An 18,519-nucleotide genomic window follows, 5' to 3' on the forward strand; every position below is an offset into this window, starting at 1 on the left:
ACATCAGGACTAACTCATGTTTGTAGTGGGAAAGCTGTTCTGATTTCTGAGGGCTTAATTACAGAGGTGGATTAATTTCCATCTCCTTCCACCCTCCCTCCACGCATCTATTCCCTGCAGTGTTTAGGGATCTACTGGCATATATAGGAATTACAGAGAAAGTATAGACTAAAGGTTTTGTTAAACGTCTGAATTTGTTATATGTTGTTTTCCCTTTTATGTTATTTGAAAATATTTTTGTATCAGCAGATCTGCTTTCATTTTTATTAAACAACTGGAAAGAGCTGATAATACTATGCCAGCATGTTGTTAACCGTGAAATCAAGTGGTATTTGTTTCCAGAAGTTGGTAAAATTGTGGCCTGGTTTTAGGTTCTATTAGTGAAGGCAAGACTGCCTCTGACCTGCAGGCCAGCTTTGGATACATCTTTAAGATCTCTAGCACATCTGCTGATGTTTTTCCATTTGCAGTGATGGAGAGGGCTTTTTGTCAGTTAAATCGCTCTCAGGCACAGAAGTTGAACAAAGCCTATGCAACATGTTGGATGCAGGCCCAAGAAAAAGCAATAAATTCCTTCTTGTTTATTACTGGCCTATTTTAATAAGTATTCACATCGCCTTATAAGCTTACACCTTTAAACCAGGTCCCGGCTGAGATGGAATATGATACGTCCAACAACTGTTGCAAAAAGTAATGGAGCGCTGCTGGTGAGAAGGAAATAACGTCTTCACTAGAAATACAAGTCAAGGAGGCAGATGAAGGAGGCATCAAAACTCAGAAAACAGCAGAAAGCTCTTGAAGTGTGTACATCAGAACACAGTAAGACTGAAAGGAGCTGATGCCTGGAATGGAAGAAAAGAGAAGGAGAATTTAGCCAAAGGGACCAGCAAGAAGCTAGAGACTGAATAAGGGAGACCCTCTACTGATCCATACAGTTTTCTTACTGAGTCTCTGCTTTGGAAATGGTGAAGGAGTTAATGTTGAATGAGATGCTCTGCTCAGCAAAGCTCCAGGAGCACCAGCTAAGGATCTGTCTTATTGGTAATCTGTACTTATGCATTAATAAATAGGCATTTTATCTCTTTTGAGTACAATGCCATTGGGTTTTTTAGGTAGTATAATTAGTTTGCTATTAAATAGGCAAATATATTATTGTTTTATACATACATAGATGGCAAAACTAGAAATATAGTTACCTTTTGTAAAACAGAAACCAGATAATTTAATTGAATAATTTAATGATCTAACTTGGAACTTCAGGAGCTAGAGGTTTGGAGGCTGCTTCTAGCCTAACAGCCACAGCCTGTACGCTCAGCCTGCTGGAAAAGCTGTTTCTCTAGACTAGTATTTGGCAGAAAGATCTTATGTAAATGATATACTTAACAATATATGACACAGGGTTTTTTTTTTTTTTAAGGGTGTTAGATCCATCAGATAAGATTATTTTTTTCTAATGACATTAATATTTAAAATTTGACTGTTTCATATATATATTATTTAAATAAAACATAGTAGGAACATGGAATGATAGAATGGCCTTAGGAATTCCTGTCATTGGTTCTTCCTCAGCACTGTTCAGAATCGGCTTATCTTTAAAATACTTGGTGGGTCTTTACAGCAGCCACCCAAGAAAGTTGTCCAGAAAGACAACTGATCTCAGAGAAGAGCTGTGGCATATTTTACAAAGTTTTGTACATTGGAATGAAACTGTGACCCACAGAAACAGTTGTTGTCTGGTGATTTGGGGTTTTTTTTGCAAGCCTGAGTGTATTTACGAAGAGGAAATCTGGAGAAAAGTATCCATTACTAAATGCAATTAAAGGGGAGGGAAAAACAACAGCGACTTACTGCAATTCTTGTAAACAGCTTTGCTAAACTCCTGGGAATAGAAGCTACTGATGCTTCTCGTTCCAGAATGGTTCTTAATGAACTTATTACTCTATTCCCTGTTCTTCTAGTGAACTTCCCTTGATTCTAAAAATCATCAGACACATAGAACACTTTGCAGACAAATGAAGTGGAGAAGCAAACTCTGAGTGCTTTTCAGTCCAGGCACCTTGGAGGAGGAATATCCGGCACCAAATTCCTGTAGATCAGAGGGTGTTTACCGAGACCAGACTGTTTTGCAGAAGACAGGATTTTTTACAATATTTGTAAGTTCTGTGTGTATATTTGAATAGCATGGTTGTTAGTTATTTGTAAACTGTCTTTAGTATTTATTATAAGTTGTGATGTAGTTAGACATTCTACCAAAAATATTTCCTTATCTCATTTATTGTATCAAACGTCAGTGTACATAGGATTCAAAGAGTTCAAGTAAGTCATGCATTTTTTAGGATAGTTTGGGGTTTTTTTTTTTTAAGAATCCTTCCACAGAATTTTTAAGGTTATTTCCCTTGTAAATTCGTACTCATGAGGAAATGCGGCTTTGTCTTCATTATCAAAGATACTACCAATAGGCTTTAGAAACAAAAGCATGTATAATGACTAAACAAAGTTTGAAGAAATTGCCAGGGAGACAGGATTGAGTCTACTCCATGGATTTTAATATTGCACCTATTCTGTGGAAAATAAGTGATTCCCTTTTCCATAGCCATCTCTCTGATGTTTTTGGGTCAATCTGAGTTAAGTTAAATAAGACAAAAATTTAAAATTATAGATGGCTGTATTCCTAGTGTATTTTTTACATTTTTTATAAAACTATAACTTTTTCACTGAAGTAATTGTTCTTCTGTATTTTTATTATAATGGAAATACTTTTCTATATATAATTTCTTATTTATAGAACAATTAAGTTAATAAGATATTATGTTATTCTTTCAGAGTGATTCTAAGGACACAAAGAACTTGAAAGGTGAGCTCAGAGGACATAGCGAGTTAAACTGCAGTCATTAGTATTTCATCTATGCTACTCTGTTTTGCTTCCAGTAACCCTACATGTGCAAGTTTGCAAATTGAAGTTTTCTTTACATGTACAAAATTATAGAAAATGCAAATGCCTGACAAAAGTTTATTTCCTATCCTGCTTGCACAGGAAAATGTAAGTGACCCTTAATGTGAATATTAACTATTCCCATAGAACTGCAAATCTAGCTTTAATGTACCGTGTAGGTTTCCAGACAACCCCTCAGAATATTTTTGTGAAGAGAAGCAGCCTTGATGTTGTTTTCACACTGAATGTACAGAGAACATTACTGACCACTGTAATTTGGTTTGTAGTTGAAGACTTTTTAAAGATTTTGTAACACTCCTGTGCTCAAAGCTGTAAGAATTCCAAGCAATCTAGGATTTCGAAGTATATTTCTAAGGCTGTTCAGCTGTCTCTAAAAGCCGCAGTTAAAATATGATACATTACTGTCTCCACTGCTGCAGTTTCAGAATATTTTGCATTCAGTGGCATGAAGACCAACATTTGTCTGATTAAAAAAGTTTGATAAGAAAGCAAAGCAAAAAAAAAAAGTCTGCTCTACTTTCAGTATAGTATATTTGTTAACTTGTCTCAAATTCTTTGTGGTTGTAAATCAGACAAGATCAGCCATGTGGTCTTACAGGCATCTCTTATCTGTGGTAACCTTTCCCTTTCTGTTTCCGCGTCTCACGTTTGAGGTGACACTCATCTCCCAAGAATCACGTGCCCCGGTTTTCATCTAGCACTGCTGTAACTCTGGTAAAGCCATTAAGTGATGTTTTTCCTATATGCAGGAAGACCTCTGTGCTCAGCATCATTGAGGTACAGTTATGGCACAAGCAGGCGTTTTTCACATACCTGATATAATTCTGAGAATATATTGTGGCACAAACCAGTTAGAAAGTAGAGAAGAAAACCAGAGATTGTTCAGGGTTTGAGATTGTTCAGGCTTTAACAATGATTTGAGGAGAATGAGGCGCTAGTTTTAAGTAGAAATGGTCAGCAGTGCTGTGAGGTGGCTGGCAAGCTCTGGGACACTCTGGCTTGCTTTCTCCATTCTGAAATGGGTAAGGACAGTAGGGACAGTAACAAACTGTAGGTAATGACCTACTAAACTGTTCCAGCTCTGGACATAGTGAATATCTGGCCATCTGTCTTGCTTGTGGGATGAAAGCAACCAATCCATTCCCTGTTTGGCCCCATAAAGTGCTGACTTGAGGTGTTTGTGTCATTCCTCACAGACTGCCTGCTCATCATGTCTTCCATTCTTGAGAAGATGAAGAAATTTGGCAGTTCTGATGTGGAGGAATCTGAAGTGACAGAAGAACACACGGACGGGGAGGACTCCGTGCTGGAAACACCTGACAGCCTCCAGGGTACACTCAGCACCAAGGTGCAGCCACCCAAAAGCAACATCTTCGCAAGACGTGGGCGGTTTGTGATGGGGGATAGTGACAAGGACATGGCTCCCATGGACTCCTTTTACCAGATGGATCACCTTATGGCACCTTCTGTCATCAAATTTCATGCCAATTTGGAGAGGGGGAAACTTCACAAGTAAGTTTGCCTCGTAAGATTTGGTTGTAATGAACAGTTTGACAGCTGCAGACTGTGTTTCTCAGAGCAGCGTTTATTCTCTCCACATAAGAGTGCCCATTTTTTCAGTTTCACTATTTTCTGTGCCAAAATAAGGCACGTTGCATCTGAAAGGGACAATAGCTGTTGTCTCTTGGCATCTCTGAAAATTCAGTCTATGGACACCTTGCCCAAAATTAGTGGTAGGCCATAATTCACTTGCTTGAGTCTGTTCAGTGAATGGACATCATTCAGAATGAGAACATCGGATTGCCTGGCTCCCAAGAATGCTGTTGGACTGCTAAGCTTCAATGCCTTTTTTTAGTCTTGTTCTCAACTTTTTAGCAACAGACACATAATTTTATCAGGGCAGCTGCTTGCAGACTTTGTTGATCTTGTAGACTTTGCAGATCCATCTGTACTAATCTGTAGGGCTTACTACTTCACACGAGCAAATGAAAAGTAGTGTTCTGGTAATTTATAAAAAGTCTGCTAAATATCTGACTTTAGGTAACTGCAATTTACTCTTGTTAGGCTCCTATCTACAGATTCCATCACAGGCTGCTCAGAAAAAGCTTTCAAATTTTATGACCGCAGAAGGATCTTTGATGCCGTAGCCCAAGGCAACACAAAAGACCTGGATGATCTGCTACTCTATCTTAATAGAACCTTGAAGCATCTCACAGATGATGAGTTCAAAGGTATCTTTTAGTGTCACATACCTTAAGTTGCCCTCGTCTTCTTCCATCTTCTTCCAGTAGTGCTTCTGAGATGAAAACAAAAAAAACATAATTGTGGTAAGCGTCTGCAGGAGGTGCTCTAGTAGCCAGTACTTCCCTATTGATTTGGCAACCCATTGGTTGCAAGGTTACAGAAAAATTCAAAAAAGTTGAAATTTTCTGTGAATGCATGAATGAGTTTTCTTGTCTTTTGAAAAGAATCTTGTTAATTCCTGCATGCCTGGGAGTAGGTGGTAGGTTTGTAATCACTTCTATATAGCTGTAATCTTTTTGTGTTATAGAGCCAGAGACTGGGAAAACCTGCTTACTGAAAGCCATGCTGAATCTACATGATGGGAAAAATGATACCATTCCCTTGCTGCTGGATATTGCAAGGAAAACTGGAACTCTGAAAGAATTTGTTAATGCAGAGTATACTGACAACTACTACAAGGGTAAGAGAAACGGCTGCTACAGCAAATACTCTTGGTGCTAAGACTCAAGATAGGGTTAGGTGGGGCTGTCAAAGTGTCTTCTGCATGAAGACTGAGGATGCAACACCCCAAAGTTCCAGTGTGTGATTAACAATCAGTGCATTCATGCCAGGGCAGTGTTTTGTTAGGTGCAATATTCTGCCATTTCTGAGATACAGTGATTCAAAAGCAAGTTCAGGGGACTTTCATTTGCTGTCTGTGCCATCTTTTTTGTTCAATTCTAGAGCTTTTTAGTCTGAAAAGCTCTCAGTTCTACCATCTTCCATGGAGCTGAATGAATTGTGGTGCCTGAAAGCTCTCAGCCTGTGATAAATGTTGAAGATTTCTGTCTGACGAGTGTCTCTGTAGGCCAGACTGCACTTCACATCGCCATTGAGAGAAGGAACATGTACCTGGTGAAGCTCTTGGTCCAGAACGGAGCAGATGTTCACGCAAGAGCCTGTGGGGATTTCTTCAGGAAAATCAAAGGGAAACCTGGCTTTTATTTCGGTAGGGGTGAGCACAGTATGGACTTTATTGATTGAGTTATCCTAGCATTATCCCAAGCACAAGCTGTTAAATAATCCTGTTTATGTGGGACTAGGGGCTCAGAAGTACCAGATGGGCTATTCCACCACTTAGTCCAAATATTTACTCCCAAAGGCTGAGATTATAAAGAAACACAGTGGTAGTTGATGATGTTCAATGTGAGCTTGATGTCTGCATCCCTTTGTTTTGTGGGCACTATATCCTTTCAAAGGTTGTAACCTTCTGCTACCCGTCCTTTCAGTGCTTTTTTAAGCAGCCGTGTTTCTGTGATGCAGTTAAACCAAAGAAAATGTGATTCTAACAGCTATCACAGGAATTGTTGCTATGTCAGACAGAGAAATTCATTTCTCCTCATGGTGAAAGATGGAAACAACATGATCTTCTTTCTGTTTATGCGTGTGTGGTAAACGGGCCTTCTGACCGTTCATTCCCATTGCTTGCCCGTAGGGGAGCTGCCTTTGTCCCTGGCTGCCTGCACCAACCAGCTCTGCATTGTGAAATTCCTCCTTGAGAACCCCTACCAGCCAGCCAACATCGCTGCTGAGGACTCCATGGGGAATATGGTCCTGCATACACTGGTGGAGATTGCAGATAATACTAAGGATAATACCAAGTTTGTTACCAAGATGTACAATAACATATTGATCCTTGGTGCCAAAATTAATCCAATGCTGAAGCTAGAAGAACTCACCAACAAGAAAGGGCTGACTCCATTAACTCTCGCAGCCAAAACAGGGAAGATAGGGGTAGGTGAGCAAATGTGTTTAACTGTCCCATTACTGTATCAGGTTATACAGAGTACATGCAAAACATTTATACAGGACAGATTTTATCACTACTTAATGTTGGGGCCTTTTATTTAAGAGGATCTGATGCTGCAGTTTAACACGCAAAACTGCATAGTCCTTAAAGGCTACAATGTGTGTGTGTCTGTGCCCAGCTGGCATTATTATTACTCATATACCACTTGTATCCAGGGCAGCCCAAGTGGAAACAGAAAGTGGGTCTCTGCTATCATCTGAACCACTAGAGGCCTTGTACTTCTGACAGGCTGATATAACTCATCTTCTGGCAGCCACCATTCAAAATGACTGTATGCTCAGAGATGTGTAACATACATCTCTGCTTTTCTTTTGCAGTTTTGAAACAGATAATGGCAAATTGTAAGCGGTATCTGTATTTCTTATCTCTCAGCATCCAGTGAGAAAATTAATTGTATTTACTTCAGACTTTGATCTCTCTAGTGCTTCAGTGGTTTGACTTCAGCACAGTTAAACTAGGGAGAAATTAGCTGCCCTGTCTTGTGGAGACACTGAGGAACTAGAAGTGCATTAGCACTGAAATGTTGGTTGTATTGTTCTTTTGCAATTAGATTTTCGCTTACATCCTCAGACGAGAGATCAAAGATCCTGAGTGCAGACACTTGTCTAGGAAGTTCACTGAATGGGCTTATGGACCTGTCCACTCATCTCTTTATGACCTGTCCTGTGTAGACACATGTGAGAAAAATTCAGTTCTTGAGATTATTGCCTACAGTAGTGAAACACCGGTGAGTATGCATCTCCTTGACATTGTATTCACAGGCTGGGGCACTGCCGGGGGAGAGCTCCATGTTCCACACAGTGCATTTTTTGCCTCATTTCTATAACACAATCTCCCTTCCCGAGTTTAAGTGTACTAGAGGGAACATTTGCTGAAGATGAGTATCATTTGCTGTTTTCAAAGCCCAGTACATATTTGGCCTCTCAAGATACTCCTCTTTCTCCTTCCGCTCAGAACCGTCATGAGATGCTGCTGGTGGAACCCCTTAACAGGCTGCTGCAAGACAAGTGGGACCGGTTTGTCAAACACTTATTTTACTTCAACTTCTTTGTCTATACCATGCATATCATCATCCTCACCGCAGCTGCTTACTACAGACCTGTAGAGAAGGAGGAAAAGGTATGTTACTCCTGTCATATATCAGGGGAACCACCCAGTGCATGATATTCCAGATCTGCCTTGTATTTGAATGTGTGCTCCTAACATTAGAATTTTCCTCTCTTCTGAAGGTAGGAGGGAGATTTTGACCCTGCTTACTTCCCCGTTCTGCCCCCTTGCTGCAACACATTCAGAAACTTAACCTCTTCCCCCAGAAATGTAGTTGCTTTCAGCTGCTGGCAAGGCCAGGTCTTTCCTATCCCCAGTTCTGCTGAACATATCTATGTTCCTGTCTTATACAGCCTCCCTTCACGTTTGGTCACAGCACTGGGGAATACTTTCGAGTGACTGGAGAGATCCTGAGTGTACTGGGAGGTCTCTATTTCTTTTTCAGAGGGGTAAGATATCTGAAACTTTTCTTTTTTGCTGTTTGGGTAGGTGTAGGAGAGAATCAAGCATGCCGTTCATATTCGTTAGCATTGACTGCTAAGATAATCCATCTTTTAGTCAAGAGCTACAAATCTTTTTCCTTGGCCTGATTAGGTGTTCTCAGGTTACTAATGAGCCCACAGGCTAAGATACAGTTTTATCTATTGTCTAAAAAGAGACTATCCTTAGAAGTCAGCGAGCTTCTTGGCAATTAGCCTGGCCAAAGTTTATGAATGAGGTATTGCACATAGCCAGGCCTCTATTAAAGATTACCTGCCTTAGCTTAAAGTCCCCTTGCTTCCTCGTGGCAGCCAATGGAGAGTGTACAATGAATCACAGGTCCTCAAAACAGTGACTAAATAGGTTGTCTTCAAAAGAGACACCAAATGTAAGAGAAGTCTAGTGTTACTGGAAGAGTCCTCCCTAGATCTTGTGTCAGTGTTGTTTTTGAGCTATTCTTGTGAGATGCTTTATAGGTACCAGCCCCCTTGTCTAGGTATCAGTGCTTCGTTGATGCGTTCACATGGGATACTTAATCCTTGGATGCAAACCTGGTCTTCATTCCCATTTTTTTCAGATTCAGTATTTTGTGCAGAGGCGCCCATCATTCAAGACGCTGATAGTTGACAGCTACAGTGAGGTTCTTTTGTAAGCTCCAATATCTTTGATTGCATTTCAGCATGAAACACATGAGTGTATGAAATCTGTAGCTTTGGCTGAAGCCACTTGTAATAGATAGATGCTCTACTATAATTTCCTGGGTCCTTACAAAATACTTGCCAGTGAATATCATAGCACTTGAACAAGTGGGTCTAGGTCAATAATCTCCTTTGGAGGTAAAGCAAATGAAGTGTCTAGATGTTCAGTGACTGTGTCATGCAGCAGAGTTAGGAATAGATTTCCAAGTTGGACATGCAGTCGAGCATATGCATTGGATGTGCAGAAATCCTCCCATTCCTAAAGGGAGCTTTGCCTCTCCATAATTTGGGCCCTTCCTCTTCCTAGCTGGAATGCAGCTAAATGAGGCAATTTCATGGCTACGTGAAAAGAGTGAGTGATTAAGAAACGAGTGTTTTCATGGACTTTTCTTCCCTCCAGTCACAAGGAAGAGCAGGGATAGACTACAGAAGTTTGTATGTGGGAAAACTGAGAAGTTTGCAAGAGGAACTGTAGTATTTGAGAAGGGAAAGAATGCAGGGAAGAGAGGAAGTGTCTGCCAAGGATCCTTTGTCTTTTAGAGAATCCCTTATTCTGTTTTATACTTTGTGGGGCTCCTCTTTTCCCACCACCTATGGCCAAATCAGGACTCTGCATTCAGACCATACTTGTCTTTCAGCTTTGTTCACTCCTTGCTCCTCCTGAGCTCTGTGGTGCTGTACTTCTGTGGCCAAGAACTGTATGTGGCTTCCATGGTCTTCTCCTTGGCGCTGGGCTGGGCTAACATGCTGTACTACACCCGTGGCTTCCAGCAGATGGGCATTTACTCTGTCATGATTGCCAAGGTCAGTCCAGTGAGTAGGTCATGAGGGCAGCAGAGTGCTCAGATCAGGACACTGCTGCCAACAGCCCCATTTCAGTAGAGAAGTCGACATACCCACATCCGTGATGCCACTGGGAAATTTCATATCACTCTACTATACTTGGCCATTATTTTCTGAGTGGAGTGATACAATTTAAGTTATGTAGAAAAACCTCCTGCTCCTCATCCATACATTTTATACCAGTGTTGATATTATTATTATGACCTGACATGCTTCAAAATAACTACAGTTGGATAGGCATGGATGAAAGTAGACTGAGAACAGTGCAGACTGGTCTGGTGTGAAATGGCACAGCTTTCTAACAGCTGGAATTTTCTTTAGGTACAATTTAAATGTTACAAACAGAGCAATTGGCTAAGAGGCAGTAGCTGGCTAACAAACCTCTGTATGTGAAGTATCGAGCTAGACCAAGAGGGGAAGAAAGATGCAACTGTCTTAATGTGGTTTATACTCAAAAAGATGAAACTATTTGGCATGCATATGTCTTGCATATGTGTGTAGACTGTTGCATGAATAACAGAGAAAAATGTTTTCTGTATTAAAGTTTATTATCTCAGCAGGATAAACAACAGTTTAGTGCATGAACAGCCAGTTCATGGCAAATGTCTTCTTGAGCTGAAGCAGTATTTTCTACCAGTTTTTGTTGCACTTTATATTCAAGCGTTATCAATATAAAAATATTCCGTTTCCATGTTACAGATGATCCTTAGAGATTTATGTCGCTTCATGTTTGTCTATCTAGTATTCCTCTTGGGATTTTCTACAGGTAATATCATCCTTGGAGTTACTTTTTTGTTATCTTAAAGAATCTCAGAAAATTTCATTTTTCAAGTGACTTAGACTTTTTGTTTCCAACTAAAAACTAACAAATTAACCTAATTACAAAAAAAAATCACTTTGGAATAACAATTATCTATAGTACTTTCATACAGCTTTTCATCCCTGGGTCTCAAACTGTTTTGCAAAGCTGAATGGAAAAGCAGTCATCTTGTTGTCTCAGTTTTATCTATATAGAACACCTTCTTCTTAGAAGTGTCCATTATAGGGAATATTTTATAGAGCAATTTCACTGGGGACAATGCATCGTGAAGATAACATGTCTTACCTTTATGCTCATTCTCATTGCTTGCAATGGAATTGTGATCTCAAATTGTATTTTCATCCTGCATATGTGATTCCTCTTTTGCAACAGCTGTGGTGACTTTAATTGAAGATGACAATGAGGGACAAGACACAAATAGCTCTGAATATGCCCGATGCTGCCATATGAAACGAGGCCGCACGTCCTACAATAGTCTGTATTATACCTGCTTGGAGCTTTTCAAGTTCACTATTGGGATGGGGGACCTGGAGTTCACAGAGAACTACAGGTTCAAGTCTGTGTTTGTTATCCTTTTGGTTCTCTATGTCATTCTTACATACATCCTCCTGCTCAACATGCTTATCGCACTGATGGGGGAAACCGTGAGCAAAATTGCACAGGAGAGCAAGAGCATCTGGAAACTCCAGGTACATTGGTTCTGTGAGGCTGCTGTCCAAGAAGGAGGGTGCGGGGAATCATAAGAAATTTCAGAGAGAATCTTTAGGACCTGACATGTTTCTAAATAACAGGTCACTGCTGCTTTCTGATTCCCCTGAACAGTGCCTAAAAAAAGTATATTAGTTCCATTTCCATGCATATTTGATGTTTTGCCTGAGCAGATGTTCCCAGTGTTCCACAGATGTTCAAAATTTAAGAAAAAAAGAAGTGCTTTTGTAATTAGACAGCATTATTTGGGCTTTTGATGATGGAAAATCCTGATCAGACTATGAAGACAGGGATTACGCAAGGGGGAAAACAATCTTTTCCAGAATCTCAAAGGCACATCAGTTTTTGTTTGAGGTAAGAAAGGGAACTTCATAGTTCTAATTACAGGGCAGAGTAATTCAGTGTTTTTAATGACATATTAACAGAGGGTGATGTTTCAGAGATGGTTATGATGCCTGCTCTAAGATGGTGACTGGTTCTCATGGGTGACTTCAACCACCCTGACATCTGTTGGAAGGGTAACACAGTCAGGCATAGGCAATCCAGGAGGTTCTTGGATTGCATTGAGGACAACTTCCTTCTCCAAGTGGTTAAGGAGCCAACGAGGAAAGGAGCTATGCTGGACCTTGTGCTTACCAACAAGGAGGGGCTGGTAGACAGGGTCAAACTCAAGGGTAGCCTGGGCTGTGGTGACCATGAAATGGTCGAGTTCAAGATCCTCGAGGCAGTGAGGAAGGTGCGCAGCAGGCTGACGACCCTGGACTTTGGGAGAGCTGACTTTGGCCTCTTGAGAAATCTGCTTGGTGTGGTGCCATGGGATGAAGCACTGGAGGGAAGAGGGGTCCAAGAAAGTTGGTTGATATTCAAGGACCACCTCCTCCAAGCTCAGGAGCAATGCATCCCTACAAAGAGGAAGGCAAGCAGAAAAGCCAGGAGGCCTGCATGGATGAATAAGGAGCTCCTGGACATGACCAAAAGAAAAAAAGAGGCCTATAGGGAGTGGAAACAGGGGCGGGTAGCCTGGGAGGAATACAGAGGAATTGTTCTAGCAGCCAGGGATCGGGTTAGACAAGCTAAAGCCCAGATAGAACTAAATCTGGCCATGGACACTAAGACAAACAAAAAATCCTTCTTTAAGTATGTCAGCAAGAAAAGAAAGACTAGGGAAAATGTGGGCCCTCTCTGGAAGGAAACGCAAGAACTGGTTACCCGGGACAGAGACAGAGCTGAGGTACTCAATGACTTTTTTGCTTCAGTCTTCACTGGCAAGGACTGCAGCCGCACTGCCCATGACACAGAATGATAAAAGTTCAAGGTTCTTAAAATAAAGGCAGAATTTGAAACAGCAGCCTCTCAGTGGTCTACTTTCTTTTACCTGGTAGAGAGCCATCACAACCTTGGATATTGAAAACAGCTACTTGAGCTGTGTGAGGCGCTCGTTCCGGTCTGGGAAGCGAGTCTTGGTGGGGGTCACACCTGATGGCCAAGATGATTACAGATGGTGCTTTAGGTAAGCTGTTTGTATGCCAAATGAATAATCTTTTATAGACAAACAACATTAAGGTATCTGGTAATGGGAAGCAGACCTTTACCCCTGGAGCACTCCTCTGAAAAGTAGTTCACTAACACTGTCTACAGTAGTCAGTTTAATCTGTTTTCTGGGTCATATCTGAGACTTGAGAGGTGGCAGCTTGTGATACAAACTCATGCTGGAGTTGTTTTGTGATTCTTAGAATAGGTATTGGTTTTGTTGTTCTCTCTCCAGGGTTGATGAAGTGAACTGGTCCACGTGGAATACTAATCTGGGCATAATCAACGAAGACCCTGGGTACTCTGGGGACCTCAAACGAAATCCCAGTTACTCTATTAAGCCTGGCAGAGGTGAGGGTTTCGGGGAACAAATCCTAGTATGGGCTACACGCTGGTAATAGAAACAGCATTGATTAATTGTTAGAGGGCAGTCAGTTTTATGCACTTAATGATAATGGCTGTAGCTAAGTTAATGGCATTTTCAATCAGCACAAAACGTAAAGGGTTAAGTAGGCTCATTATTCACATAACAGTTTTACTCTCAGGAACAGAAGCCCCATAGATTCATCATCCTGATTGTAGATTTTACAGGACAGTTAATATGTGTAAATTCTGAAGAGATGGAGCAGCGTATGATGGCAGCCAAGTAGCCAAGAAGCTACTTTGGAGGCCCCAAACCCTATAGTTTGAGAGCTCAGCACCCAGCACAGAAATATTTAACTTTACGATCAGACTGCTGTACTTGCCAGCTGAAATATGGAAAACTCATGGAACAGTGTGGGGAAGAAAACCACAAAGCCCTTTCTTCCTGCTTCTTTTTTCTTCTTTCATCAGTTTCCTATTTAAACTACTTGTATATTTTCCTTTGTTTCTGTGGAGGGGGAAGAAAATAACCATTCCTTTCCTTCTTAGTTTCAGGGAAAAACTGGAAAACATTGGTTCCGCTTTTAAGAGATGGAAGCAGGAGAGAAGACACTCAAAAAATTCCAGAAGAAGTCAAATTAAAACCTATTTTGGAACCTTATTATGAGCCAGAAGATTCTGAGACGTTGAAGGAGTCACTTCCAAAGTCAGTCTAATCTTATCTTATTTTTAAGAAGAAGGTTAATTCTATTTGCCTATGTTTGTCCTCACAAGCAGGACAATTAGAGCTCTTCATTCATAAGGACAGGGATTTTTGGAAAAAGGTCAGAGGACTTAGGACATTACTGTGTGCAAGGATTCATTAAGTATGCTAAATAAACTTCTTGTTGTTTAAGTTCATGTTTTCATGGTTATTTTTAATATAAATCTGCAAGAAACTGTCTATACTACTTGGTTTATATTTACTTGGCTAGATATTTGCATCTAGGCTGTCTCATGAAGTGTTAGAAACAGTTCCCATAGTCAGGGGTTTTTTTGTGTGTTTTGTTTTACAAATAAATACATTGAGAATTTCCCACATTTCAGAGCTGTCTGTAAGGTAGCTGTGTTTTTAGTGCAGATTTTTTCCCAGTCTTCATCTATTTGTTTTACTCTTTGAAAGTGCTCTCATGCATTTCGGAGATCTGAGCTGACATTTGCATTGTTAGCTAACAGGACCTTCACTAAGTTTTGCAGGCTGGTGCAAGTGGCCTGTGATAGCAGATATTCTGTTGATAATATGAAAATAATAAAAGTGCCTATAGAAAAATTGTTATCACTCTACACTCTTAACAGAGTGGATTTTGTACCTTTTGCCTGCTTTTAGATTCTTTTTCTTTTAAAAAGTATTTTTGTGACCAGTTACAGGCCCTGCTTTTGTGCCTTCACAGCCTCAAAAACTAACCAACCAAATTATTATGAAACTGGAGAAGGATTCATAAAAGAGCAGGGAAAATCACCAAGAGCCCAGAGGTATGTTCCTGTGAGGAAAGTTTCTTGGAAGGGAGAGAAATATATGGGGACACAGTGAAAGAACAGAAAATAAGGAATGATCTAGAGATGTTGTTATTCTTTTCTCATAACACAAGAACAAATATACTCTGTGAAATTTTAAAGGTTGAATAGTCAAAATCAATGAAATAAATGTTTCTCTTACACGGTCTGAGTAAACTCCAGAATTCACAGTTATTGATACTGAGGCTGAAGGCTTAACAAGATCCCAAATTTGACATTTATTTAGATAACAGATGAACTTTGCACAAAGTAAGAGATAGTGGTTATAGAGAATATATGTTTCAAAGGTCAGATGTATAATAACGTATAACAATAATAATCTGGAAATCAGAAAGTTTTTGTTCTTGACTTTGACAGCAACAACAGGAGGAAAGAAATCTGGTGCTGCAAATCCATCTGGCTGGATTTACAAAGAGAATCAGGAAAAATATCTGAGAGAGAAAATAGGCAGATGTTCCAAAACTACAGATAGGAGCCTTGGAAAGAGAGGAAAGAGTAGGAGGAACTTTCTCATCCTCTTGAAAAGTGGATTGACAGAAAGGAACTAAAGATAAGAAAATTTGTCTCATAGACAGCTGGCCCAATATTTCGAGTGCTGGTGCTGTGCAGCTGTGTTGGGCAAGAAAAGGTAAATTGTTTTACCTTCTTTCCTTGTTATGCACTTAGACTTAACAGCCTTTGAAGCGCAAGTACAGCGTGCATGTACAAGTATCCTTAAGCCAACAAGGTTTTTAACCACGGGTTTCAGTTTGAGCATGTGCACTGTTTCTGTGGATGCATTTGAAGTACAGTTGTGCTAAAGGGCTTCTGTGAAATTGGGCCAGAGTGTGCAGCCTCTGCCAGGGAAAGCCTGTCATACTTGGCCTGTGACGCATCCAAAGGCTGCGGTCAGAGAACATTCATAGGAGTCATTGAAGTAAAAAAGTGGTACGCTGGAGGGCTCAGTAGCTTATTATTGGGAAAATTGGAAATCAAAGACATAGAAAATTGAGCCAACCTTTGAAAGTTAATTTTCATCAATACATCCTGTAATTTTTCTGCATTTAGTAAGATGCTGAAGCATTCACTATTCTTAAAGAAAAGCAATTAGTATATTTACATACGGACTGCTCTTCACTGCTAGCACTGTTAGATGAAGTTTTGGGTTGTTTGACATCAGTTCTTTTACTGGGGTCAGGATTTTACAGCAATAGATTTCAACAAAATCTTCAAGCATTCAGCTGCTTTATTTGAAATAGTAGCACCATCTAGAGGACTAATAATTGTTGTTTCTTTTGTTATCATTCAGGACAAGCATAATTTTTTCTTTATAGAGTTTGTAGCGTATAGCTAGAGAAACTTGCCAAAGGATTTGAAAGAATTGATTGAAAAAAAGTTAAGAATTTAAACCCAACAAGCTATATCTCTGGTGGAAAGGGAAACCACAAAAGATGTTTAAAGTAGGCACATTCAATTTCATACCATTATGAAGGTGTATCTCTAAAACACGTGGTAGCAGTCTCTACTCTATAGGTTCTACTCAAGACTTTATTATGCTCCACGCTGAACACAGCAAGAAACAGTCCATATGTAAAACAAGTACAGCTACGTAGACAAGACAGGCTGAGACAGTGAAATAATTTGTTATTAAAACTCTTAAGAATAAATATACAAAGGGGCTGGCCAGAAAAACATAGTTGGTTGTCTCCATGCCTTTGTGTGCCAGGGCAAATTTATGCTTGAAAGCACACCAGGATCATGATGTAGCTGGAAAGGATTCATGAAACTTTTGTACTCCCTGTGAGCAATCTATTTCTCATAATTATTAGCCTGGTTAGAGACCTAATCCATTGCTTAAATTCCACCTTGATTTATATCAAGTGCCTATCCAAAAGGATTGATCAGCTGCCCTGGGTAACCTGAACAGAATATAGACCTCTGCCTTCCTGTCCCTTTCTGCTCCAACAAGATTACAAAGACTGCAGGGGACTTCTTGATAAAAAAACTGAAATGCTATAATTCAGAGTAAAAACATATGTCAGTATAATGCTGTGGTTAAAAATCTACATGCCCTATATTTGTGGGATAGGGTGGTGCTGGAGAGTTTTTTGGTTGCGTTTTAAAATCCCTTAGTCTTCTCTGGGAAGCAAATAAAATTATCCCACTTTTCTAGAGCAAGTTATTAATAACCTCTTAGAATTTCCAGCTATATCATCACTGAGTTACTGCAATGGGCAGAAATTTGTTTCCCACAGCTGGAGAGGTATAGCTTGGCAGTGACTGCAGTCCAGCGTTGCACACATTGTTTCAGACTCAGGTGGCCAGGGCTCTGTTTGCCATAGTTTATTTCCTTCATCTTCGTTCCACCTAGGTGCATAGAATTGACTTTGGAAATCAAGGTGGTGTCTCTGTTCAGGCAGACGGGGTGGGATGCATACGAGGGACATACTTGTTCTGCACAGAGAGCACAAAGACTCACTGTCACATTGGAGGGCTGCAACTAACCCCCAGGGAAGAGAGTTGGCTTGTCAGGAAGTGTTTGTGCTTTAAGAATAGCTTTGCTAGGACCAGCACCTTTCTATTCCTGCTGCTAGACACCTCCACTGGCTGAGGAGGAGCATAGCTTTGCAATGAATTATCTTTACTTGGGTTGTTTTTACGGAGGTTCTGCTCACCTTGGCAGAAATACTTTGCATGGTCTTGCAGAATCCATATCTTGAGCATTTGGGGATTTTTTTTATTTTGAAGTTTGCATAATTATTTCACACTGAACATGGTTAGAAACAGCACATGGTTCCCACGCTATTCCTTGAGGCTTGCAGATGGTAAAAATCTGTCCTCTCACATTAATTTGTGTCCCCACTAAGCGCTTAATATGAGATGATCAGATTCAACAACTGTATATATCCACCAGCTCCCAATAACCTCACTGTCTCAAAAGCAAAAGAAATGAAGGATGTTGATGTATTCACCTCCTGTCTGTGAGTGACGACTGTAATTATCAATGACTGCAAATGTGTGTGTCATGGAATGGGAGATAGCAAGAAGAGGTGAGCTGGGCAAAGGTGAGTTGAGCTGCACTTCACTGGGAGTTGAAAATGGGCTGATGAACATGTGGAAAAGCAAAAACGCGATCTTGGTGTTTTACAGCATTGCCATACCCAAGATGCAACTTGTCTAGTCAGCCATGTAAACTGAACTGTTGTGTCTTTCAAACTCCAGTAATTTCTGAATTAGTTGAGAAAAATATACATCCTACCTGAAAAACTTGGAGCCTATTGTTTGTGTGCGCTCATTGTGCCTTAGGCAAAAGCTGGCATCGGAGCCTGAATAGCCCTTGATGTCCTAATTAAACATTGTTAATCTCTCCTCAGGCAGCACACTGGTAGATTTTAGTGGGGTCCGTGGAAGACACCAGGGCCCACAAGAGGGCCCCCACGCCATGTGCAGG

General features: G+C 40.4%; 1 protein-coding gene across 1 annotated transcript; it reads left to right on the forward strand.

Annotated features, from left to right (window-relative positions):
• Nucleotides 1-2,122: 2,122 nt before the first annotated feature.
• On the forward strand, nucleotides 2,123-14,509 carry LOC309679627 (transient receptor potential cation channel subfamily V member 1-like). The gene is made up of 17 exons (XM_082492988.1): nucleotides 2,123-2,153; nucleotides 2,824-2,854; nucleotides 4,150-4,465; nucleotides 5,018-5,184; nucleotides 5,505-5,657; nucleotides 6,045-6,185; nucleotides 6,672-6,970; nucleotides 7,597-7,773; nucleotides 8,001-8,165; nucleotides 8,447-8,542; nucleotides 9,151-9,221; nucleotides 9,910-10,075; nucleotides 10,814-10,880; nucleotides 11,307-11,623; nucleotides 13,025-13,152; nucleotides 13,408-13,523; nucleotides 14,085-14,509. Exons 3-17 carry the CDS (start codon nucleotides 4,164-4,166, stop codon nucleotides 14,249-14,251), a joined length of 2,532 nt encoding a protein of 843 aa, XP_082349114.1. The 5' UTR covers nucleotides 2,123-2,153; nucleotides 2,824-2,854; nucleotides 4,150-4,163; the 3' UTR covers nucleotides 14,252-14,509.
• The last annotated feature ends 4,010 nt before the right edge of the window (nucleotides 14,510-18,519 follow it).

This window comes from Vanellus vanellus (assembly GCF_965231255.1).
Source record: "Vanellus vanellus genome assembly, chromosome: 19".
In the NCBI taxonomy this organism is placed as follows: Eukaryota; Metazoa; Chordata; class Aves; order Charadriiformes; family Charadriidae; genus Vanellus; species Vanellus vanellus.

Excerpts from the sequence above, each read along its gene's own strand:
- LOC309679627 (XM_082492988.1), top strand. The coding sequence starts at position 4,164 with ATGTCTTCCATTCTTGAGAAGATGAAGAAATTTGGCAGTTCTGATGTG. Across the intron at positions 5,658-6,044 it reads TACTGACAACTACTACAAGG|GCCAGACTGCACTTCACATC; the intron begins GTAAGAGAAACG and ends GTGTCTCTGTAG. Across the intron at positions 6,186-6,671 it reads GAAACCTGGCTTTTATTTCG|GGGAGCTGCCTTTGTCCCTG; the intron begins GTAGGGGTGAGC and ends GCTTGCCCGTAG.